The sequence below is a fragment of the Anser cygnoides genome, chromosome 2 (genome assembly GCF_040182565.1).
Source record: "Anser cygnoides isolate HZ-2024a breed goose chromosome 2, Taihu_goose_T2T_genome, whole genome shotgun sequence".
NCBI classification, from domain to species: Eukaryota; Metazoa; Chordata; class Aves; order Anseriformes; family Anatidae; genus Anser; species Anser cygnoides.
In genome coordinates this window covers 123,057,241-123,081,756 of record NC_089874.1, presented here as the reverse complement: position 1 = coordinate 123,081,756, position 24,516 = coordinate 123,057,241, and the positions used below count along the sequence as shown (strand labels likewise).

At 42.1% G+C, this 24,516-nt stretch overlaps 2 protein-coding genes across 8 annotated transcripts in view; one reads left to right on the top strand and one right to left on the bottom strand.

Annotated features, from left to right (window-relative positions):
• Positions 1–670: 670 nt before the first annotated feature.
• CHCHD7 (coiled-coil-helix-coiled-coil-helix domain containing 7) lies at positions 671–6,591 on the bottom strand. Of its 3 annotated transcripts, none has more exons than XM_066993009.1 (4): positions 6,445–6,591; positions 3,774–3,847; positions 3,087–3,185; positions 671–2,255 (listed from the first exon to the last, which is right to left on the bottom strand). In XM_066993009.1, exons 2-4 carry the CDS (start codon positions 3,825–3,827, stop codon positions 2,154–2,156), a joined length of 255 nt encoding a protein of 84 aa, XP_066849110.1. In that variant the 5' UTR covers positions 3,828–3,847; positions 6,445–6,591; the 3' UTR covers positions 671–2,153. The 3 variants fall into 3 exon arrangements, with proteins under 3 accessions (XP_066849110.1, XP_066849109.1, XP_013041345.3); XM_066993008.1 differs by lacking the exon at positions 6,445–6,591 and adding an exon at positions 5,242–5,296; XM_013185891.3 differs by lacking the exon at positions 6,445–6,591 and adding an exon at positions 4,506–4,642.
• Positions 5,517–24,516, top strand: part of PLAG1 (PLAG1 zinc finger) — a 52,556-nt gene continuing 33,556 nt past the window's right edge. For 2 of the 5 annotated variants that reach the window (XM_048072440.2, XM_048072435.2), the window contains exon 1: positions 6,762–6,983. The gene's annotated coding sequence lies outside the window, so the exon portion shown is untranslated. Of the gene's footprint in view, positions 5,622–6,761; positions 6,984–7,507; positions 7,929–24,516 lie in introns of those variants that run through there. The other 3 variants (XM_066993006.1, XM_013185885.3, XM_066993007.1) reach the window with 3 other exon arrangements.

Below are 24,516 nucleotides of genomic sequence, written 5' to 3'. Positions count from 1 at the left end.
TTTTGTTGCAAAGAATTAAAGCATACAGCAGATTTAAGCATAATCTCCAAACTTGAGTGCAGCAACAGGAAAACAGCAAGCACTAGAATAGCAACCAAAGCCATAGGAGCAAAGAGACCATGCCCAAAGATGCAGCTGAGGTGCCAAATGACGAGCCTGCGCCACATGGGAGAGAAGGTGCCCTTAGATGAGCACAGCAGCAATGCTGGAAGAGTCCGGAGAGACACAACCCTAAGGAGAAGCGGACAGCCAGCTCCTCCAAAACCGCAGATGAACAGGAAGGTTAACGAGAGGCATGGCCCGTGAGGAAGTACCGCTGTTAAGCTTGACTAATGAAAGCAAGAGATCCTCCTTTCAGGAGAGCACAGGATCCTCACGAAGTAAATCTGTACTAGAAAGCCATTGCAGGACTACATTAGGGCAGAGAAAGAATGGAGCTACTAGAAAAAAGCTGGAACTGGAACATAGGCCAAAATGCTCAAACCAGTAAAAGGAAGAATCGGTGCCAATTCAGAAGAAAAACCTGGTAAATAAGAGGATATTGAACAAATTTAGAAGTGGTGGGCAAGGTAGAGCCTTTGGGTCTGCTCTGAAAGTTTCTCCTCTGCTCCAAACAAAAACCACAACGAACAGCGACAGCAAAGTTTAAATGTTAAGTAGAGAGAAAACATTTCAAAATAAAGAATCTCATGATCTTTATTGAAGGTCTATTTCCCTTGCCAGGAACTCACTAGAAAACTTGTGACATGGTTTGGAGGCTGGACAGCTATGCTCAGAGCACCGTGCACTCAGAAGGCATAGAGTTACACACACTTTCCAGTAACAGAAATGGCACGATCGATCCACTTCAACACTCAGGTGTAAAAGGAGAGCAGCCAGAAAGAAAGAGAGGAAAAGCAGATCTCTATTAGTTACTAGTCAGGTCAAATGACAAGAGGGAAGGTGAAAACAGCATAAAATCCTACTAAGCATAGAAATAGGCCTCCAGTGGAAAGAGATGAGACAAGCCAGACAGAAGGAGAAACAGGAAGCCATGAAGTCTTTCCAAAACAGTCTAAATAGAGACAACACTTTTACACCATCCTCCAGGAGGTCAGCCAGAGTTCTGCCAACTTAATCGCAGCAAGTCTTAAAGGTTTTCACATGGAACTTGAGCTCATGACAGTGGCTTTTTTCCTGTTTTACCACAGGGTGTGATTTTTTTAAGCCAGGACACCAAGAAGTACTCAAGGTAGAGAAAACAACTGTTCTCAGGCAGCAACCGAGCTATCCAGTGTAGATAAGGAATCGGTCTTAAGACTAGAGTGCCTGAGGAGACTGAGCTTTGTAGTCTCGTATGAGTAAGCATTTCCAAACGCAGAGCTTCAGCTGTCCAGAGTCTTAGATGTACTATAGTTAAACCTGCTATGTCACTCCAAGTGCATGTTTACATGCCTACAAGTCCCACCCCTAACACAGCCCCCCCAGTATCTGTTTACTATCAGTAGAAGGCACTACTCGGTTCAGACCCGAGAGTTCACATCCATCTTCACCAAATTCTCTGACCTTGTAGCAAGCGAAGCTCGCACAGCTGATGTATAGCAACCTTCCAATTTCACTGAGGAGTGCAGTTGCAAGCCTAATGACAGCTTGTTGGATTTGGGATTTTAGTTGATGAACAGTCGTATTTAAACTAGGGACACGGAATACAACTCGTGTGAGAACAGTGATGGGGCCACACGTGATAAATTCAGAATGTTAATCAGAACAACTTGATACAAGAGATGTTGCTCATACTGATCTTTCTAGGCCACCCCCACCCTTGGAACTACGTTGTACCTTCCCCCTCCCGCCCTCCTCCCTTCAAACAGACTTTTTGGGAGTCCCACTGGTTTAATATTTAGCATTTCACAGCAAGTTAGTTTCTGCTTCCGAGGTGCCTAGACAAATTGTGTTGGTACCCACGTCTTCCAGTGAGAGGCCAAGATCCCATGAGGAATAACAGTATGAACACAGAACCAGTCCTATGCCAGAAAGCTCACGCATTTCAAAATTTAGGAGCTGATTTTAATCCAAGATATGGCAACAGTGAAGTCTGCTTTATAACAGGCCAACTCGCTGCTGACCAGTCTCCATGTGTACAGTGAGAACAGTAAAACAGTGCAAGTTTGTAGTCAGTACGGCTTCTCTATCGATTCCAAGATTTTCCTTCTCTCTTCTGCTGAGGGCATCTCTGGTTTCACACCATTTCTCTTCCTCTGCATCATTATGTCATGCTGAAAATAGAAGAAAGCAAGCATGAGAACACATTTCTCAGAAGTCTCTGCCTCTGAGCTCTTACTGAATGAGATTCTTCAACACAAGTGCTCTTTATATATGAGGAGCCAGATATTCTAGATCTGATTAGCTGACAAATAGATGTGCTAGTATTTAACCGAAGCTACCTGATAGTTCACCCTGCTGCTTCAGATTACAGTATTCCCATGACACTACATCAGACTAACGTGCAATTGTCTGTAAACAGGCTTTTGGTGGCTTACACAAGTACTTAAAGGCATAAGCTAAAAGACTATAACAATAGCATGAGGAATGACACTAGAGAACAGTTTAACTGCACACAGTTCCCAATGATACTTTCCTGCCACAATACAGAAAGAAATAAGAAATAACCACCAAATAAACTCTTCCTGAGCTTTATCTTAGGTTAAAGTGAATATGACCCATAAGAACAGAAAAATAGATGAACTTGTCTTACATCTCAGAACTCAAGCCTTACACACGTTGCAAAACATAACTTATTGCCAGAAGTATCTGACTAATTTAGAGAGAAACATACCACAAGAACACTGACTCACAATTTAAGAGGGTAAACTTTGGAAAACAAAGTGAAGTATTTTGATGTGCATCTCCTTAAGTCATCCAGCAACACATACTGAGACTACCTAGGAATTCTACCAATGTCTGTAAGTCACCGTAGGAACAGCAGCAGTAGTCAGCGCTAGCTAAGTCCAAAGAGTTCAGAAAGCACTGTATCACAAGTAACACACTTAAAGCAAGGTGTGGAATAAAATTTACAGAATCCGTGATGCTTACAAAAACCTGCTTACCCAGAATTTTCTGCAGTTTTTGTACTTCAAAAAATAATCAGTACACATATCCTTTTTATAGTTGTTGTCATCCATACATTTTCTAGAGGCATCTGTTTCCTTTAATAGGAAAAACAAACTTCAGAGCTGAGTGAAGTCACTGTATCAGTGTCTAAATGTTCTAACAAGTCCCAGAATATCTATGAAGATAGGAGGCAGTTCCTCAGATGAGCATAGCATCAAAGGGAGCAAAGGAACATCTATCCCAGCAAATAATCAGTAATCCCCAAGCAATGACTTCATTTGGAAATTGTAACAAACATTATACTCTTCAAATAGAAAGGATATATTCCACAAAATAATTGTTTACAAAGATTCGTGGTATAACACACAAAGGGCTATTTAAAAAAAAAAAAACAACACATACATTGGGCTTGCCAAACCAGGATTTCAGGCTCTGATTTTAAGGACAGAAAAACAAAGCAGTTACTATCAGTTGTATTGCTCCCATTCATATGGAATTACAGGTTGCTATTTCACATATACTCTAATACGTGATTTTCAGCTTTTCCCATCTTCAGACTCTAAGGAACTTGTAATGCAAAATGACAATGCACGAGTGTTATCCATAATGCAATTTCTAGAGGAATTATTTTTGCATTTTAACCTAGAAGCATAGAAACAGAAATCCCAATTTGATTATCTTACCGCTATGCAAGGATTTCTGTCATGGTCTCTAAGCTGTTGTGCATGCCTGGACATTATAGGCACTCGGACCCTGGCTAGAAACAGAAAAGAAACAGGTTAAGCATCTGCTTTTAATAGTAACCGTGTACTAGGTTTGAACTTCAGCATCTAATGAAGGACTTTAATAACGCACACAGAGCAGTTTTGTGTTTTTTTGTTTTGTCCAAAATTTTAAAAGCACTAGCAGCAAGACAGCTCAGGCAAGTTTGGCTTATCATCAGGTCTCCTTATTCTTGGATAAGTTCCTACAGAAAATGGAGCCACTGGGGTGACTTACACCAGTATCTCAGCTGGTGAAGAATTGCTGAGGAAGCAACCACATCTGGGAGAAACAGCTACATAGAAACTGTTCACAACCAACGCGCTTTAGATACTTCAGTTAACAGAGAGAGCGAACAAAGCACTAATAAGCCTTCTCAGATTTGTGCTGCCTCCTTAGGTGGATCACATCACCTGTGCCCAGGTCTACAGAAGCGCCCAGCCTTCCGCTGCGTTGCTGTATCAGACATTTAACAAAACAGAAACGTTTCACCACAAGGAGACCAGACCCCCTTATACCGTGCGTGACAGCTTCTATCACATTTTTCATCTAGTTTGACACTGGCTCTAAGAGCTGTAAGCTTGAGAGACTTCAATGCCAATAATCTACACTTATCCATGATGAGGATATTGAGACGAGTAGCAGACCCTCACCCCCTTTACTGCTTCCCATACATCGCCTCCGGCACTGATGTGGTCATTCGGGTTTTTCTTCAAAACAGAAGAGTTCTAGCCAAAAATATGAATTAACCTTGACCGGATGACTATTTATGACAATAGAAGCGGAAATGCAGGACCGAAGGAGAAATCTTTGCAGAAAAGTACAGTTTCTTAAAGAGACTTTGGAACAGCATCCTCATCCTTGGTTTATTTTGCCTAAAGATACTGCTGCTAAGTCTGAACTTAAACCTCTTACTGTTCACACTGGAAACTGATAACTGCAGGTCTGCAGTAAAAAAGCCAGTTTGGCTTGGTATCAGCTACCAAAAAGTCAAATATTGCTCTCAGTAGCACACAGGGTATTTTAAATGAAGGTTTGTCCTTAGCTAAGAGTAAGCTATTTCAAGTAAATAAGCCTTAGATGTCACACCTCTTGTGAAACTATATTCACCAGGCGCTTGGGTTATTTTCTACGTGCCACATGACAACTCTCTGCAAATGGGCCTTTTAAAAAACAGCATCAGGAAAGCCTTCTGCTTTCCTCAGAGAACTATCTGCTGGTCAAGTTAAGTTTATAGGCTAGGCTTGTTTGCTATTTTGTGGGTGCAAGAGGATTCTGATCAGGAACTTCTAACTAAAATGGAAACGCATGCATGCGGAACAATAGCAAAATCCCAGTCTTCGAGAGGGAGGAGGAAGAGTAGAAGAGAAGCACACCACGATACTTCACCCAAGTCAGTACTACGGACAAAGTTTTCAGATGTTTGCATGTGTCTAAGTCACAACGCTGTGTTACATTGGTAATAGAAGTGTAAGTACTACAAAAGCAAGCACGTCTTAAGGCGTACGGTATCAGCCTGACTTCAGATTTCCCCTCTTGAAACAACAGTCATCACAGGGCACACCACCATCGCTGTTCATTATACAAACGGCCGTTAACATTTTCAGTTTGACCGCGCTGCCGGAGCCCACAGACACCCCCAGACTGAGAAGCGATGCACACCGCACGTCACGCACACAGACTTCTCGAGCAGGCAGCTCAGGCTCCCACAGAGCTGCCCAGCCGTGAGCGGACAAACAACGCCTGGAAAAGCCCATGACTGCACACAGGTCTGACAGCCCCTCTCTCCCCAGCACTTCAGGGCGTGAGGCTGTATCAGCTAGGGAGGGCAGGCGGTCCCCGCGAGCGCGGCCGGCTGACGAGCCGGCAGGTTGGCAGGAAGCAGTCCGTCCCCCCGGTTTGCACCCGGAGCCGTGCGCCTGCTTTCGGCCCGCAGGTCCGAGCCCAGCCACAACCAGGGGTTCCTCCGGTGCCGCAGCCCCTAATTACGCTTTGGCACGTTAGCGGTTAGAAACCGTGCGGCGGAGAGATACGTTTGCTGCTTGCACTCCTTTCCCCCGGGGCTTTTTCAGTTCATAAACCACCGGGATATTTTTTTTTTTTTCCATGGGCTCCCCCAGCCGAAAAGTGACTTATTGTGCGTGTGCGCGTTCAGTCGGTAGCTTTCTTTTTTTAATAACGCACGGACACACAGGGTCGCTGACCGCGCCGCGGACCGCTTTATTAAACCCCGAACCCCGCAGCGCGGCCCGTACGAACCCCCCCCGCCCCCCCCCCCCGGCTCTCCCGGCTGCCGCACGGGGCCGAGACGAGGGGGGCGGGAGCGGGTACCCCACACGGGCCCCGCCGGCGGGCCGGGCGCGGGGGGCAGCGGCGCCCTGTCCCCCCTCAGGCGCTGAGGGGGAGCCCCCCCCCCCCCCGCCCCGCGCGGCTAACGGCCGGCGCCCAACGGCCGCGGGCGCCCAACGGCCGGGCGCGCGGGCTCCCCTCAGCCCCACCTGCCGCCGCCGCCCGGCACGGGGAGAAGGGAGGGCAGGGAAGGGAAGGGAACGGGGGGGAGGACGCGGCGCAGGAGCGCGGCTCGGCACTCACCTCGCTCCGCGGGAGCCCGCGGCGGGAGGGGGGCAGCCCCGTCTCCAATTCGAAAGACGTCAGCGGCTCGGGCAGCCCGCTTAAGTACGGGCGCAGCCTACCCCGCTCCCGGCCTCGCGGCTCCCCCCGGCCCAGCGCCGCCGCCGCCCACGCCCCGGCGGCGCTGAGCGGCAGGGCCGGGCGGCCAATGGCGGCGGCGGCGGGCCCGCCCCGGCCTTGAGCGGCGCCTCCTTCCACCAACGGGGCGGGCGGCGCGGGCCGCAGGCGCCGGCGGCGGGGCGCGGCCGCGGCGCTGAGTGACGGGGGGAGGCGTCCAACCCGCGGTGCGTGTGGGCGGCGGGCGGTGTGGGCGCGGCGTGTGCGGCAGGCTGGGCTGCACCGCAGCGCATACACTACAATGGCTGCTGGAAGGACGGGAAAGCAAACAATTTCCAGGCCCGCCGCGTCCAGCCCGAAATATGGGGAAAAAATTTCAGAAAAATCGGAGAACACTGTAAAGGGTGGAAACGGGGCGCAGAGGGGATGCTGAGGCTCCCGCGGTGAGTCTGCTGCGGGTTTGGGGGGCAGGCGCCGGGGTTTAGCAGGGAAATATCAGGGTTATTTAAATTATGAAGGGGGAGGAGGAGCGGGAGGGGGGGAGAGGGGAGAGGAGCGGCGAGCGGCGAGGAAAAGTTGGTGCTGCCCATCCCTCCCTTCCATCCCGCGCCCCCCGGCCCCCGCAGCCCCCGGCGGCCCGCGCCGGACCCCCCCGGCGGAGCGGGGAGCAGGGGCAGGGGAGGCGAGCGCTGCCCCCCTCTCTCCCTCCCTCCTTCCCTCCCTGCCTCCCTCCCTCCTTCCCTGCCTCCTCCCCGGGCCGGGAGAAAGAGATGATTTTCAGCGAAAACCTCTCTCCGGACTTTTTTCCTCCACTCCTCCCCTCCCTCCCCTCCCTCCCTCCCCGCGGCGCTCTGGTGCTCGGCGAGGGAGCGGGGCGAGGCGGCGGGCTGCCCGGGGGACGGGCGAGGAGGGCGCGGGGTGCCCGCCGCCGACCCCCGGGGCCGGGGCCGGGGGCAGGGACAGGGGGGGGACAGGGGCAGGAGCTGCGCGGCCGCCCCCCTTCCCCTCCCGGGCTCTCCGGAGCCTGTGCCGCGAAGGCAGTGACAGCGGCGAAGAGGGAGCGGAAGACATTAAGAGCCCGCGGTGCCGAAAAATGAGGGAAAAAATTAATATAAATTCGCCCCCCGCCTCAAACCGGCCGAATTTCGCACAGAAATTTCCCCCGCGGACCCGGCTACCCGGAGGGTGTCCCCCGGACCCGGCGGCCGCGGCTTTGGGGGGGATCCGGAGGGACTTTGGGGCGCTCGACCCCCCTTCCCCGTCGTTTTTTGGACAAAAGTTTTTTTTTTCGTAATAAAGAAACGAATTTGCCTGCTCTCCCCCTCCGAGTGGCCCAGAAGCCTTCCCCTTCCCCATCGGTGTGTGTTTAGAGAAAAGTGTGAACCCAAGTAAGTGCTGAGTCGCGTTGCATTGGGGAGGGGGGTTTGCTAACTGAAAGCAGGAGAGATCCGGAGAGAGAGAGAGAGAGAGCAGGGACAGCTTGTTGTCAGTATCATAAACAACCAAAATGGAGGGAGAACTGAGGCATATAACAAAATAAAAATCAGAAAAAAATGCCAAAAAATACCTAAAAATCGGGGCTGCTCCCCCTTTTCTTCCTCAAGGGAACAGAATAAAACCCCTGCCTTCCCGAGACCGTTTTAAGGTTTCAGGGAGCAAGGAGTTAATATTTATTATTTTTTTTTTTGTTGATGAATTCTTTGGGAAGGCAAAAGCCTCTTATAACTCGCCACCGACAATGAGAAAACGTGAAAATCCCTTTCAGGAGAGAGAGGTAGGGGGAGATGATAGTGCAGAAAGTGCATAACTTTGGGGTAATGTGCAGTGATCCCAGATAAGATAAATGCTCTATATGCTGCTTTATAACTTCCTTTTTTAATGCTTTTTGTGTGTTTGGGGGAGTTTTGGAGATGGGGGCTCCTTTCTTTTCCTCTGTCTTTTTCTTTTTTTTTTTTTTTCCCTTTTCCTTTTTTTTTTTTTTTTTTTTTCGGACCGGAATGTAAAGCCTTTGTAGTGTCACTTTCCTGATCTAATTAGGATGTGTGAGGCAAAGAGTAAACCTTTCCGGTTTATAAAGTGCATTTTCGTTGCCTTTGAATTTCCAGTTTTCGTGGTGGCTCCCTCCTCTCTTTAAACTGGATTCTTCAGAGTAGTATGGGGTTGAGGTAATGCTCCATAGGGAGAGCTCAGAGTGCTCAGAGGCAGGGCACCTCTTCTGCGGGTGGCTGCTGATTTCCCTGGCATGTCCAGTTCACCTGCTTGTGTCCTACAAAGAATGTATTCCGCAGCCTCCTCGTTTTATTTATATAAAATAATGATGCCTCATCTTGCCTCACATTGAAGTTAATGCGAAAGTGCTGCTGATGTTGGTTCCACGTGGGATCAGGGCATTTTAAAGAGACAGCTTCTCTTTTCCTATGGTTATCATCACCTCTGCAGTACCTCTGCCTCTAGCAGAGGGGTGGTTCGTTGTTGTGGTTTTTTTTTAATGGAAAGGTCTCAAATCAGCCCTGGTCTGAGAAATTAATCATAGATAACTGGGGGAAACGTGCAGATTCGTTCGGATCGCAGCAATTCTTTTGTGCGTAGCGAGTCTTCAGGGGAGTTTTCTTGGTGTGTTGATTAAAATGCTGTGTTTTGGAGAGCGTTTTTTTGGAAAGGGTGTTGCAGAAATGAAATGGTCTCAGGTTGTTATGTTAAACCCTAGTGCTGTTCTGCTGGCTGTGACTTCCCTGGGAGGAGACCTATGTGTACAGTGCGATTTCACAGGCATTTTGTAAAAGTTGTGGAGTGCATTATTTCTACTTTAAATAAATGCAGTTTTGCTGGGGACACCTGAGTTTGTTGAAAAGCGTTGGAGAGCTTGTTCTACACCTAATTCTTCTGAACAGTTCCAAAAGGTTTCAAAAATAGTGAAAATAACTGTAAGTTTTAGTTGGCCAAACTGGGGGCTTTTTACAAGTACACCTTACCTGCGTAATTATAGCATCACTTGGAAGAATTGCCTCTGGCTTTGTTTAAAAAAGAGAAAAATCATCCTAACCGAGGTCTGGTTTCATGGTATGCGTGTGCATGTGTGTGTGCATGCGTGCTTTTAGCATGGGTTTTGGCTGGTACAGTTTTTTGCTGAATTTTTAACTTGGAAGTATTGAACTGTAATGATGTGAAATGCTTTGCTTGTTCAAATTACCTCCTATGGATTTTAATTTTCAGTAAAATATCCTATTAAAAAATTAACATCGCCTCTTAACTTGGCAATTTGATAGCTTTATGAGGAGTTTCAGTGCTTCCCTTACACACCCTTTGTTTTTGCAGTCTTGGTGTTTGCTTCTAGATGAAAAGCTGAAGGCAGGTAGGGGGTTCTAGAGAGGGAAGAGGGAGTGCTAAACTTGCAGGGAGGCTACTCCAGCAAGTGCTTTCTTTGAACTTCTGGAATTTGAGTATCAGTTGTGGTAGCTCTCGGTGTTTAACAGTGTCTGTTCACAAATGATCTCTACCTTTTCTGCAAGTGTGGCCAAAGAAGCTGTAGTACAGTAGTTGTTGACTAGGATAGTCTTGTGGTTAGAGATTTTGGAAGAAATCTCAAAGTTTTCCACTGAGTCACATTTGTGAAAATTAAATCAGATCAGCTACTCTTAGGCTAGAAAAGAAGTTCATTAAGGAAGAAAGATTAATCAGTTTGTATAAAGAAATGAAATTGAACATTTTTCCAGAGCTGTCTTTCATGGTTTGGAGATCTTTTTTATAGTTAGTGAGGATTCTTACTTCAAAGTTCCTTTCCAAATATTTCTTACACTGGTCTCTTCTTTTTATTGAGTGAAGGAACATTATCCTAAAATTTATAGAAAGTTGATAAATTAATAACAGTACATCATCTGTTGTGTGGTTTCTTTTTTTTTTTTTTTTTCCTTAGTGTACCAGGGTAGGTAGGTAGATGGGTAGATTTACAGAACTGACTGTATTAAACTAGTTAATGGTGCCGAGAACAGTGTGTAAGAACTCTTCAAATACTGCATCTGTGACAATCAGTACAAAATATTTAATATGTTGCAACCTTTATACCCGCTTAAGAGCTTCTAAATCCTTAATTTAGCAGTACTGAAAAAAGGTGTAGGCACTGATCATAGCAATATGAAAGACACACATGTTGTGGAGTCTCTCTCTTGACTTACAGCTATGCATTACAAAGTAAATCCAGTATGTCCAACCACAGTGCAACACTCAGGACATAGGGAGGAGGAAGGAGGGAAGGGTGTTCTCACAGTGCTTGATACTCTTCTAAATGGGCTTAATTTTAAAGTATAATCCAGATGATGATGATAATAGCAGAAGCTAAATGTTGTTTAGGATTGTTTTTTACAAACTTAATTATTCTTTTTTTGAAGAAAACTGAATTCTTCTTACAGGGATGATGTGGTGTTTAATAAAAATAGAAGTAACAGTCAAAGCTTCCTTACTTCTAAGAGTTAAGATAATCTTCTCTATTATATGTTGTTTTGGTTCTGTACATGATTCAGTAAAATATTTCAATATTTTCTAAAATTAAAACACCTGAAGAAACAAATACTATGGGCTGTTGTTGGTAAAGTTACCCTAGTTCTTGTAGATGAACTGGGGAGTTCTAAATGTATTAAAATGCTTTTAAGATATTTCTCAATCCTATTCAATAATGTTTAAAAGTTAATAATTGCAGTATTCTACAACAGTACAGCAAATAGAGGAATTTAAATTGACCTGCATTAAACTATTCTTGAATGCTTAGTTCAAGTGTGTTTCTTGGTGTGTACATTTTACTTAGTAAGCCTGAAAAATGACTTTTCCAATGTAGAACTTTGAGATTTAAATTAAGAAACTTTGCAGGAGTTTCTGAAATTCAAAAAGCCACCGCATCCAAAGCGCAGCCACTTCTAATGGTCGTCCATCTCTGCAGTTAGTCAGTCAAAATGGTGCCCTTAAGTCTCCTCCTTTCAGGGCAGTGCATATGTTTTAAAATTAATGGGTTAAAGAGGGCACTACTCATGCACTAAATAAACCACTGTTTGTAACTGTTTAAGGTTGTTTTGTTAAAAGGGAGGTTTTGTTTCAGAGGCTAAAACAAAGTTTTTACATTTTGTGTCTGTAACCTCTTATGTATTTAAAACTAGTTTTTGTGAGCAGGCAAATACCTTTGGGGAGGTTCTTGAACAAGTTTATCTGTTTACCAAGGGAAAATATTCTGGAAAATGTGAAGTATGTTGCAGCACTGAGGCCATTCTCAAAGGCAGTGTAGAGTTAAAAGGAGCTAGCAGCCACCTCCACCGAAGTGACAGAGCACTTGCTTTCAAGGAGAGGTACTCCAAATATCTGCAGCTAGGGAGGATTTAGCTTGCAGTGCTTTTGAAAGAAAGGTGCAGCATCTATCCACTGAACTGTTGAGCATCTTTATCCAATTACCAAATGTTTAGGTAGCCTTAAAAAACTATTTAAAAATAATTCAAGTAGGAGAGCACAGTAACATTTTGTATTGACCAAATGTAAAATGTTTAAGTTTCTGAAGTATCAGGGACTTTTTTTAAATTTTTTTCTGGGCATTTTGATCGTAAGGAATTGTGTGTCTTTCTTGCTAATCAAAAAATCACATCTAGAATTTAATTAAATTTATATTGATTTTTTTAAATTATACAAACTTGTAACTGGAATGTAAAATGTATTGATTAGCTCTCAGTAGAATCGCTTATGCAGATGCCTATATTTTATTTTTAATTTTTCAAGGAACACAGTGGCCTGTTGCCTGAAATTGAGCAGACTGCAATACTAATGAATTTTCAGTGAAAAGTTGTCCACCAAACATGAAATGTGAAAAATTCTAATCGTATGCAGGTTATGAAAACCTAATGTTGAATAAAGCTGATCACCATTACTGCAAGCTGAGTTTTATTTAGACAGGCTTGTTAAAGTATTTCTTGTCTACTTCAGTATCACTGTTCACTTGTTATTGTCTCATCTCAGGGCTGAATTAGCAGAAATTAAGAGAATTACATTTTTAAAAAAATTAACGAGATATTACGTGCTTTTAAAAGTAGTTATAAATGATGGGGCCTTCTCATAGAATATATAAAAATTGTTAGTATTTAAATGGACCCTGCGTGTCTTGTAAACAGTTATTGTAGGATCATGGCATTAAAGTTAACCACAGTGCATAGCAGTGATTTGGGATGACAGCATATGTACATAGCTGACAGTTAAAGAGTGGGAAAGCTTATGCAGTTATTCTTATGTCGAAGGAATAAATTGATTTATATTATAGCCTTCTTTGTAATAAATTCTGTTCTTTTTCTACCCCCCTGTCTGTTCAGAGTGTAGGTACCTTGTCAAATACATCCAAATGCATGGCCAAAATGATGGACAAATTTACACATGCCCAACCCTGACAGTTCTGATAGACTTGCAAGGGCATGAAGAGAGTAGAATGCGCCCTGATGTGCATAATTTTATTTTATTTGTTTAAAGGAAAGAAAATGGAAAAATAAAGTTAAAAAATCCAGGACCGAACTATTATAAAACCAAAAAATGAGACAGATAAAACAAATCAATGTAGACAAGTGTGGCTATAATGCACAGAACAGTAACTCAAAACTCCAGAGTGAAACAGCTCAAATCAGTTTTGAGAAGTCAAGTGGGAATCAGGAAAGAAAAATCTGGAATTGCCATCAAATGCAATTAAGAAATAATTATGTAATGAAACTTGGAAAAATGAAAAAAAGTGTCTGTTACAGTAAACTCTATTGCTATAAGCTTCTTTTGCACTTAATGTGCTAAATTCCCCTCTCAGAGGAGAATATCCCTAGAAATCAGATTAGAAGGTGTTTAAAGGGAATTATTTGTCAAAGTTGTTTTTTTACCAAAGTTAACGTAACTTATAATAATCTCCTCCATACTTCTGTAAAGAATATTTTTATTTCATGCCATTTAGCTGTGCAGCTTGCACAGAGAGTGTACCTTACTCGCATCGTACAGGTAATTTACCTGGTAGCCCAGCACTGTGTATTGCTGACTTTCACCCTGAAAGCTTCTGTTTATGGTCGTGGTCACATTACACTTCTGAGACTGCCAAATCTAAAGTATTCCTCATGAAATGAGATGTAGAGGGTTGGTTTTTGTCTTGTGCACATTCACTGTGAATTGCCAAGTAATCAGACAGCAAGGAAAAAGTCAGAAAGCTTATCTTCCCTCTTCACTTATTGAGTATGTATTTGTATACTACAGGGTATCAGATTTACCAGGGCATGAGTACTTTAAAAAGCCCTGCAAGTCATCTGATTCTGAATTAATGAGATCTCATTACACTAAATGTTTGAACAGGAGAAAAACCCTGTGTATGCAAATTAGATTTTACTGTACCAAGTGCTTGTCACTTCTAATAAAACTGTTTATTGTGTGGTATATGTATTTATCACGAACGTTACATATATATATACATATTTGAAGGAAACATCTGGCTGGTTAGGAAGAATGTCATGTCTTTTGAATCAGTTGTAATATAGGAATTTTTTTGAAAAGAGACATTTTTGAAAAGAAACCAGTGATCTTATTACAAAAAAGAAAAGGCAGAAGGAAAAATTTTGGCAGCTTACTATTAAATTTCAATCAAGCCTGTATAGTTAGTAATAAAACATTTACAAGTTTGTAAACGTTAAGTTTCTTCAAACTCTTACTGTCACGTGTGGAATTCTCATGTATGCTAATTGTGCATTTAGTACAGCTGCCTACGTTTGAGGCGGAACAAGAATACTGTGTTTATCACGTGGAGGTATAGATACAATATAAATATGTAAAAGTAGAAATTGCCTACAGCTATCCTTATGTTTTCATAGGATGATACTCTACAGAGGTGTAAATTTATGGTGTTAACTACCTGTTATCAGTTACTGGTGCTCTTGCCCTCGCAAGTACTTTAAGCAGAATGAGGATTCAACTGAAATAAAACCAATGTAGAATTCTTGTGGGGTTCTGTACTTTGCTTAAAAGCGGAACGTAGGCATTGTTCAAGCTTATTTTGTTCTCTGGAAGTTATTGTGGTCAATGGGAGCATAATTTGTTTCATCTAGGACACTAAGAAACTGTCAACCACGTAGCTTAGGGAAGAGCCTGGACATAGCTGATCACAATAGATGCCAGTTAGTGGGGATCTGCAGACTTTTTTTTTTTGCTCTGTGACTTGACAGTTTTCTTTAATTCTTTTGAATACTGGGATTGTGTTTAGACTAAACCACTTCTAATTATACCCCAGCACAAACATATAGCTTATGGCTATATTTTAATCAGTTTCAGAAAAAGTAATAAAAATATTATTGCATATGTCAAAGGATGGTGTTGCTACATGCTATTTTAAATGGTGTTTAAGTATGGTTATAAGCATACCAGTACAATGAAATCAGCTCTATTCCTAAACAACAGTTACATTATTTGTTACTTAAAAAGTTACTGAGAATCATAATATATTAATTATCCTAATTATTCAGGCTGGTTTTAATATGTGTTGAAATTGCTTTAAAAAGTATATATGAAATATTTATATCAAACTAGTTTAATTTCTCATTACTTGTAAACTGTAATGTTTTCCCAGTTGTAATTTTTTAAAGAGGTTTTGTCTTACCTACACAAGTGTTTCCTCTCCTTCTGGTTTCAAAACCCAGCACTTCTTCAACTTGTTTTAATCTCTTTCATTCTCTCAGGTTGAATCTGTGTCCCATTAAGGGTTGATGCTGATCATTTTTGTGCTGCAGAAATTGGTGCTGAGGAGTGCTGGGAACTGACTTGTGCTGGTGATGCTACAAGTGTAAAAAGCAGGGTGTAGAGTAACATGGAAAATGTAGTCATAGTGGTATTTGGGTGGTGGGAATAGCCCCAGACCGGATGAAGGTTAAACTAAGCTATGAGGAAAAGATGTCAGGTTTTGCAGCCTTGTAGCACTGATCAAATAAGCGGTGAACAGCGTCAGACACACTCTTAGCATCAGTCACAGAGGGCAAACAGAAATCTAGATTGTGCTTTCAGAAATGGTAAACTGTGGAATCGGTTTCCTCAAAAAAATACTGGTTTTAGAGGTATCCCCAGTAGTATAACGTTATTTTACCTTTGAGAACTTGGCCACTTCAGAATATTTGAGAACAAGTAAGTTAAGTCCATCTTGAGTATTAATTCTGGTTTCTAGTACAGTTTTTATCTGTGCCTCATGTAGAACAAACTTCATACTCTTCATTACACTTAAGTATTTGTACTGGAAGGAGAGTGCATTTAAGAAGCTTTTAACTGCATTGATCGCTGGTCCATTTGATTGGGGCAGAAAGGTGCTTCACTCTGGGGAGGTTGAATATGTTGTTATTTTCTATTTCTTCTGTAGTTAGCCTCATAAAAGCACTGAATGTAGGAGACCAGATCTTTCCTCCAGCCTTGAGTGAGAAGGGAGGTGTGGTCACGGAAGGGCTCTGATGACTTAAACCACTCACTGGCCCTCAGTCTCTTTAGATATGGATCCTGAGAATTCCTGGTTTCACTTGCACAGCCCCATTGCAACCTTGAAACTCATGATACGTTCTGTTATCGTGAGATGAACTCCGCAGTCCTTCCTTAGGTGGACCCTAAAGGTTTTGTTTTAATAAGTACTTGCGTACAGTGATGTTTTTTTCAAATGTGGGCAATGTTTTCATCAGGAATCAAGCCATAGAAAGTCTCTTTTCTCTGAGCAAACCCTCGAAGACTTTGGGGACGTCCTAAACCTTGGAGGCTATTCCTGTTATAGTTTTAGTTGTTAAACTGTGCTTGAAGCTAAAATAACCTTTTCTGCTAAGCTTCTGTCCTTCATCACGAAGGCAGTACTTTGATATTTGGTGGTGGTGATTTTATCATAAAGGTTTTATGTAAATAGCTTAAGAAAAAAGTGTAAAGGCAGGCAGAAATTTGCTACCAAGTTGCAAGTGCTCTGTAACTGTTACGTGTAGTAGTATTTAAGTCATACTTGTTTCATTGAGGTAGTAAGAGCTGCAGTTTGGAGAAGATGGGGCTTAACTGATGTATTAATTCTTCTTCCCCAAATACAAATAAAACTGGCCATTTTTGATGCTGACAGTGCTCTGAATGGCATCTGTACATGCGTATGTCCAAACTTCTTGTAACTTAGGCCTTTGTAGGAGATTTAAGAGGTCTAGTGGATGGAGATTATCTGTTATTTAACAACTTTATAAATTCATGGTAGGATTTTATGTTGAGGGTATATCTGAGAGAATACGTAGTCTGGACATAAGAACAGGTATTGTGCCTCCTTGCTGTGGGTATTTAGACTGGTTCCGTGGAGACAGAAATTTTTTGTTATTTTTTTCCTTCACCTGTTGCATTCTTCAGTTGTTTAAGAAGTCTGTTTCTTGATACTTTTTTGAGAAGTACATTACAGCGGCTGGCAAAGTTATTAAGTGACAAATTCTGAACTACGAAACTTGAAGATGGAAGAGGGAGACTTTTTTTCCTTCCGATTCTGACCACATTTATTTGCATGGTTCCTTGGCCTCCTCAGCAGTGCTTTGCTATAAATCAAAACAAATGAAGTTGAACAAAAAGTCCATAAAAACGCATGTCCCAGGTTTCTCTGGCAAAGCTTAAAATCCAGTTGAATGCTGACAGTACTTCTTCACTACTACCTCCAAGATATTCAGCCTCTAGTTCATTATCTCCAAATATCTGAGATTTCCATCTGTCAAATTCTAGCTATGTCATTTGTAGAAGTACAGTAGTAACTGCATAGTCTGTATAAGCCTGTCTCAGAGCAAGAGATTTATGCCGAAGCTGAAATGCTTCTTGGGGAGCAAATGATATTTCCCCACTTTTAAACTTTTTTTTCTATCGTATTACAACATTCATTTGAGACAGTTTCAGATGGCCTTCACGAAAAGGGGTGATCTTTTAGGTTGCCAAGTATCAAACTGTTCAGGGTTTTATAGGTTAAAGTCAGTATTTTTTTAGCATCATTCAGCAACTGGTGGTCATTCAGGGTACATTATAGAACAGCGGAGTCATGTGCTTCTCAGCAGGGGACACTGCCTAATGATGGCACTGCAATGTCCTGAGTTTGGGAGGAGCAGACCTGCAGTGAAGGAATGGTCTCTTTCTGCAGTATGAACAGAGAACTGCTTTACTCTGGCTTTTACAGATAAATGAATTCTCTGGAATAAGATCTTCACTAAATAACATTTTCAGGTTTTTTTTTTTTTTTTCTTGCAGTATCAAAATTGGACACTTCGGGATAATTTTTACAACTCTGTTGACTTGAAAGGTCAATTAAATGTAACCGCACGTGAAGTTAGAGTGCTTTGAAAAGGACAAAAATCCTTTCAATAAAAATATTGGAGAAGTATTGAACTGTCGTGAAAGCAAAGAAAAATAACTGCTATACTAATCTGATGATGGTTTTTCAACCAAGGAAATAACATTTAGATGTTGGGATTCATTTAGCAATAGTTTGAAACCCTCGGTAAGGAAATGTGTATTATAGTAGTAAATTAATAAAAATAATATATAATGTTCATTTAGAGAAGTGTAGTTTTCTGCAACAAAACTTGATGGAAAGAAAGTTGTATACATCCATAACCTTTTTTGAGGTAAAAAGGATAGACACCTACATAGGCAGAGGTACTCAGAACCCTGCCACGACTATTTCTGGGAGCTGTACAAGTACAGAGCTCTTCTACTACATTCAGACAGGGTATGATGATGTGCTTTCTAAGGTTAGTGAGCTTACTGGGTTTGTGTCTTAGAGTTCAGAATTAAATGTGATGCACAATGATATGGTACTGACTTCGGTAACACCTGGCATTTTAGTCCAGTGTTGGGAGTGCGTATTACAAAACTTGAATGTAAATGTTTTGTGGCTTTACACTTCACTTTCTAGTACTGTGGAGTGTTCCTAGGAATAAAAGTATTTTGTTTTGTCAGAATTACTGTTTCCCTCCGGTATATTTGCTTTTAATTGAATTCTGCTCTGTGATTTTATTATTATTATTTGCACAGAATTGTGCTTGTCTTTTTTCCTCCAAGCAAACACAACTAGCCTTGTACTCCTGCTGTGATTATTATGCATAACACCTCTGACTCAGCAGATCAAAAGTTATGTTTGTTGGAAAACAGAATTAATATTTTATACTTTTTTTTTATTTTTTTTTAAACAGCTTAAAAATAGTTGTGTCAAAAGAGATTATGTTTTTAACATGCTAATCCACTAAGCCATCGTACATCATTCTGTAGGGAATGTTTTTATACCAGGCAGCTGTCTCTTACTAGATCAGTCTGAGAGGTTTCAGGTTATCACAGAAATACACCCATAAACTCAAATTCTTCAGGAGAGAGGCTTCTTTAATAGAATGTGTAATGCGTGCATTATCAAATTGCAGCCTTTTTTTCCAAGAATTGTTTTACATGTCAGTGTGCTTTGGCCTGTTTTAAAGCATTGTGGCTATTTGAGACAAATAGATGATTAAAAATGGTGAATGCAAACTCCTTTTCTCGGTGTAGGGGCATTAACAATTCCTAGTTTTAATGTAGAATATTAGATTGTGATAGCCAAATACCTGAAAGGAATGCTTTACTGATTACATGGAAGTTAAAGACTGATGAGAATTTATGCTAGATGGATTGGAGACTGGGAAACTTATTGGAATTACCTGTTTCAGTTGCTAATCTTGCTCCATGTTCCTCTGACACTTTGTTTCCTGAAGTGGCATTTTCCTCATTCAGTTTTTGTAATTCTATACTGTCTCTGTGTAGAGAGACACACAAAGGTGGGAGACAGCAATACTGACTTTGCAGGAAGGTCTGTAAAGCACACAAAGTACATCTGAAAAGTAAGTTCTGTCTTATCTTTTCACTTCAGAACTGCTCAATGTTACTCGGAAGAACAGTAGATATGTGTGTGAGACTGAAATTTGACTGTAGGTTGACTGCCACTGTGTGTGCATCAGTGACCGGGATTTTTTTTAGTTATTAGATATTAAGGCAAGGAATTTGCTTGTACTTAGATGAATTACAGTGCAAAATTTGCTGAAACAGCTTAGCAATAATCATTTTCATTTTCTTTTTGCAAATGCTAATTCAGAATGGTACAACATGAGAGAAATGTTTAGTTATTGCTACTTGATACTCTGTTCTGGCTAGTTATGGAGCTCGATTTGATGTTATCTGTCAGATTAGAGTATTTAACTTGAAAATGTGCTGCTGCTTGACTGGTGAGCTGGGACATTACCTACTGTGATTTCCTAGTGGCAAGATGTCTGTAAAGAACATTTTGAGACGAACTTGGCCATGCTTGAAACTAATAGAGTTAGGTAGGGTTTGACGTGCTGCTTCCTGAGGCACACTGAAACACCTTTTGCAAGTAGGGCCAATGTATTTTGCACCAGAGATGTGGGTAATCTTATGTAATTTAAGAGAGTCCTCGTTTGGTGAGATCAGCTCTGTAATTTGAAGTACGGTTCTGTGCTTGTTACACAAGTGGTCTGTGACCACGTACAGCCATAGCTTAATGCCTCGTGTTGCTGATCACTTCGTACACAGCCACCTGCAAACAGCAGTGCCAGAGTGAGAGACGGGGAGAATATGGGAAGGAAGGTAGTACGTGGTACAGGGTAAACGGAACATTACAGGGCCTACACTGAGAAAGCAGTGACAGCCCAAAGAACTAACCGTGCTTTGTTGTTAGGCTGTCTGCTATTTGTATGTGAAAATACTTCCTATGCAGCGTGTATAGATTATCTTGGTGATTTTAATGTTTTCGACGAGGAATTTCATGGTGCTGCGCGGAAGTTGCTATGCCAGTCTTTTTGTAAAGTGTTTTTAAGTACACTGCTGAATAAGATGGTGTTCCAAACAGCCACAGTTTGAAAAACTGATAAGGAAGGAATTGTTGTAAATCGTTTTGTTCCGCAGCTGTATACTTAATCGTCCTGGCAGATAGTCCCTCATTCCACTACGGCTGTATTTTCGCTCAGCAATTAGATGAAGTTGCCTACCTTTGAACCGATTCCTGGAGTTAGCCTAACTTGTGTGGAAACGATTGCTGCAAAAACAGCTCCCGAATCGTTTCGTGGAGCTGGGTTGTTAACTGCATTAGTAAAAACTGTTCTTTGGCTCACCACTTTCACATTTATAAACAAAACAAACAAAAAAGAAAAAACAACACCTAGACGTTTTGGTGTGCGTTTAGGATAGGTACTGCTCCGTTTACATGTATGGCCAGTGCAGAAACAGAGACTGTCTCTAAATTCAGCAAGTGGTGTGTGTTGCTCTAAAGGCAGCAAGTGACTCATGTGACTGTCTTAGCAGCTGGGCAGCAAGATTAGAGAGCTACTATGTACACATTCCCTTACGAGGGGTCCAAGCTATTGCTAAATGAAAGTTGTCTTACTGCCAACAACTGAATAACGGGCATAAGAAAATATAGTAAATAGATGTGTCATCAGGTTAGCCCCGTGGTCGTTTCAGGCAGTCTTTAGAGTGAAGAAAAACGCCTTTTTCAAAATTCCTGTTTAAAAGAATTTTGTCCTTTTTTTTTTTTCTGACGCACCGACTTTGTGTGAGGTTGCATATCTATTGTCCCTTTAAATTTGCAGATTCGTGAAAGTCATCTTGAAATGGCTGTTTCTGACACTGCAGGAAAAAAATGAAAATGTTAGTGAGTGAAGAATCTTATTCCAAAGAAATCATTTATTTGTAAAAGTACTAAAAATATGCTTGTATCATGAAGTATTTTGATTTGAACTGAAATTGGCAAAGTGTATACTTCTTGGTCACTTGCTAATTTGAAGACTTATTCATGATGTTATTCCTCATGTATTTCCTAATTGTAAGAATTTGTGAAGTTCGTTCCAAATTGTCTTTAAGTTTTCCTGGCATGCCAGTATGGATTAGTGGAATATGTATTCTTTTTTATTTTTTTTCAAGTTTCCCTAATCTAATTTTTTTTTTTTAACTCAGATGCTTGCTTTTCTTAAGAAAGTTACTAAACATTTGTGAATGCTTTGTCCTTTATAGTTATGTGTTTACAGTCACACATAAATGTTTAAACTATTATTTACAGATGTAAATGCAAAACTGTCACCCTGTCAAACACCTCGAAAAGACTGAACCTCCTAAGAACTCATTTCAGTCTTGAGGACCAGAGGGCGTACACTTGACTGTTGCAATCAAGTAAATTGATACAGAAATCAAGAAGACATGAATGCGAAGCTCCTTAGAGTTATTTTTAGCATCAACTTTCAGACCATAATTATGTTTTACAGACGAGAATGTATTTACCAAAGAGGAGTTTTTGTATTTGAAACGACGAGGCAGGCAAGAGGTCAAGCCCTTGATGAATTCCTTATAGTAAAAGAGTACCAGGGTGTGTGTTCCTAGCCATCGTCACTGCATCCCACTGCCTTCACAAGGAGCAAACTGATTGTTTCTTTGCCTGCTTCAGGTTTTCTGGGTTTCTGCTTTCTCTCCTTGCCTGTCTAGAAGTGGCTTGTTTCCTGTATTGTTACACATATTTCACATTATCTCAAGTTTGTGCAACTGTTCCTCAACAACAGTTTTGATTTGTAGAGCATAAAATTTTTCAAAGTTGTCAGTGAGAACTACCTTCTCCAGGTGGACTGTTGTTTTAACAGCACTATAAAACATCTTACTGATCTGGTCCTTTTGTCTCCCTATGTTTATTTTTCTTCATAATGAAGTCTCTTATTGTTTAGTATTTTGAAGTCTTTGATTTATAGGCATTCTTCAGTTGTTGTTTTTTAACTTGTTTTGATTCAAACTCTTCTGAATCTTTCCTTGCTATTTTTAATGTAGTGCTTTTCTGTACCAAATTGCTTTTCTACTCTGCTTTCATCATTTTTCTGTCACGCATTACTCAGTCTTTGCAAAAGAAAAATGTTTGTGTTCTTATTTCTTCCCTGCTTAGTTGGATGGTGCTCTGTGACAGAGGAGCACTAGGAAACCGAGGGGTATTTGTCTAATGGTGAGGAGCTCATGGATAAAATGCTAGCAGATTGTGACCAAGGACGTACCTGCAATATGTATCGGTCCTCTGAAATGCATCAGATACAGTACGTGTGTGCGTCAGAGGATTCTTGTCTGCTCTCCTCGATGAGCCCCCAGCAATGCCCATCTCCCAGCAGAGTTTCAGGCCATGGGTTTTGCTGTCCTGGGTCGTGTACAACAGCAGTTCCCTGGGCTCTGACCTCGCACACCGGGGAAGGACTCTGCCGTAGCACGTGGCTTGCGCTGGACTGCTTCCTTGTCTCCCGCAACGTGCTCTCTTTGTTCAGAGCACCTTGTGCACCACTGGAAGAATCGTATAAATGGCTGTCCTGGGAGGATATTTGCACGAACTGGATTTTTGGCTTGTTTGTTTGCTCCTTTCAGAATTATGCCCCACATTTCTGAGGCACAAATTTCTGCTGCCCCGTTGAACCAGGGGGAAGCATCCTCTCATAAGGAGGAATGCTTTTATGCTACCTCTATCTAAAAACACAAAATATTCTTTAGAAAATTTGATTTTCAAGTGGCCAAGGGGTAACAGCCCAGCAAAATCAGCCGAAAGTCTCTCTCATTTGTGTGAGACTGCATTTGTAAACAAGCATGGCTTAAGAGAGGTAGGACTAGGAAAGCATTTTACTTGATACAGTCCTTCTGCCCATGCACCCTCATGCCACTCCATTCTTAAGAGGGGAGTTGTCGTGGTGTTGGCTTTTCAGGGCTGTTAGAAAACCATGGACACTCTGAAGGAAGTTGAGGTGCTCTTCCTGATGCTATTTCTGTCCTGGTGAGAATTTTGCAGTGTTACTGTGGTGGTGTGTGCCACCTACCCCGTATGCTTTCCTTTGACAGGAAGACCTACAACTAAGTAGGAAAAAATGGTCTGGGGGAAGTTGGTAGCTGTTGTTTCGTTTTGGTTTGTTGTTTTGTTCTCAGCCTGTGCTCCCCAGCAGCATTTCTTAGGGGTAGAGTTGCAGTCTCTCAACTTTTCTTGCACCACTGGGGACCTGGCAGGTTGGCTGAAAGCTGTTAAATCGATCAGAAGTGACTCTAGATCGTTGGTCTCAGATGTGATCGCAGTATCTGATTGTTTTAAGAAGCGACGAGCTTCCCAGTGAGGAGAGAGAATTTCACTCGCTGCCTTTAGAAAGAGCGAAATCGTGGTTGTGGTATCCTCTGAGAAAGGAAGCCTTCTGGGACAAGCTTGAAAGTAAAGCATGGGAAGGAGCGGAGCCTAGATAACTGAAGCACTCTTCTCCAGTAACTATAGATACTGTGGGCTTTCACAGGAGAGCGGTGGACAGGAAGAATGTTTGTTTCTAAGCACCGATGACCGTGTAAGAATAAATAGAACTAAAGGAGGCTTTAGGAGTTGTGTTGCTTTGTTCGCGTGCTTAAAAAAAAAAAAAATAGCATCCATTTTTAGGATTCAGTGTACTAGAGGCTGAAAAGGAAAACACAGCAGGCATCTGTCCTTCCCCTGTCAGGCTTGCTGAGCTGAGCTGAGAAGTGTGGAAAGGAAAGCGGGGGGGAAGCAGTTAAAATACTGGCAGTTGCACATATGCACACTGTTTAATTTTGTGTGTCACTTTACTATGGTGGGTGACGCTCCTGTTTTTAAACCGAGCAGTAAAATCTTCTGTCCCCCGTTTACACAAAGCCACATTACGTTCCTCTCAGTCACTGCCATGTGCGCTCCGGGGCTGCCCTGCGTTTCAGGCCCTGGATCACTGAAGGCACGTACCCAGCGGGATGCTCGTTCTCAGAGCTGTATATATCCCGCAGATGGGAGTTCACAAGCCAGTTTGCTGGCTGGAAACTTATACATGGATCTTGACAATGGAACATATTTATGCAGAGTTCTGGTATGCTCCCTAGCACATTTGATGTTTTGCCGCAGGCTCTGGATACTTGGAGAAACCCTGCCCTGCAGCC

Excerpts from the sequence above, each read along its gene's own strand:
- CHCHD7 (XM_066993008.1), bottom strand. The coding sequence starts at position 5,281 with ATGCAAACATCTGAAAACTTTGTCCGTAGTACTGACTTGG. Across the intron at positions 3,848-5,241 it reads TGTCCGTAGTACTGACTTGG|CCAGGGTCCGAGTGCCTATA; the intron begins GTGAAGTATCGT and ends TTCTGTTTCTAG. Across the intron at positions 2,256-3,086 it reads AAAACTGCAGAAAATTCTGG|CATGACATAATGATGCAGAG; the intron begins GTAAGCAGGTTT and ends TTCTATTTTCAG.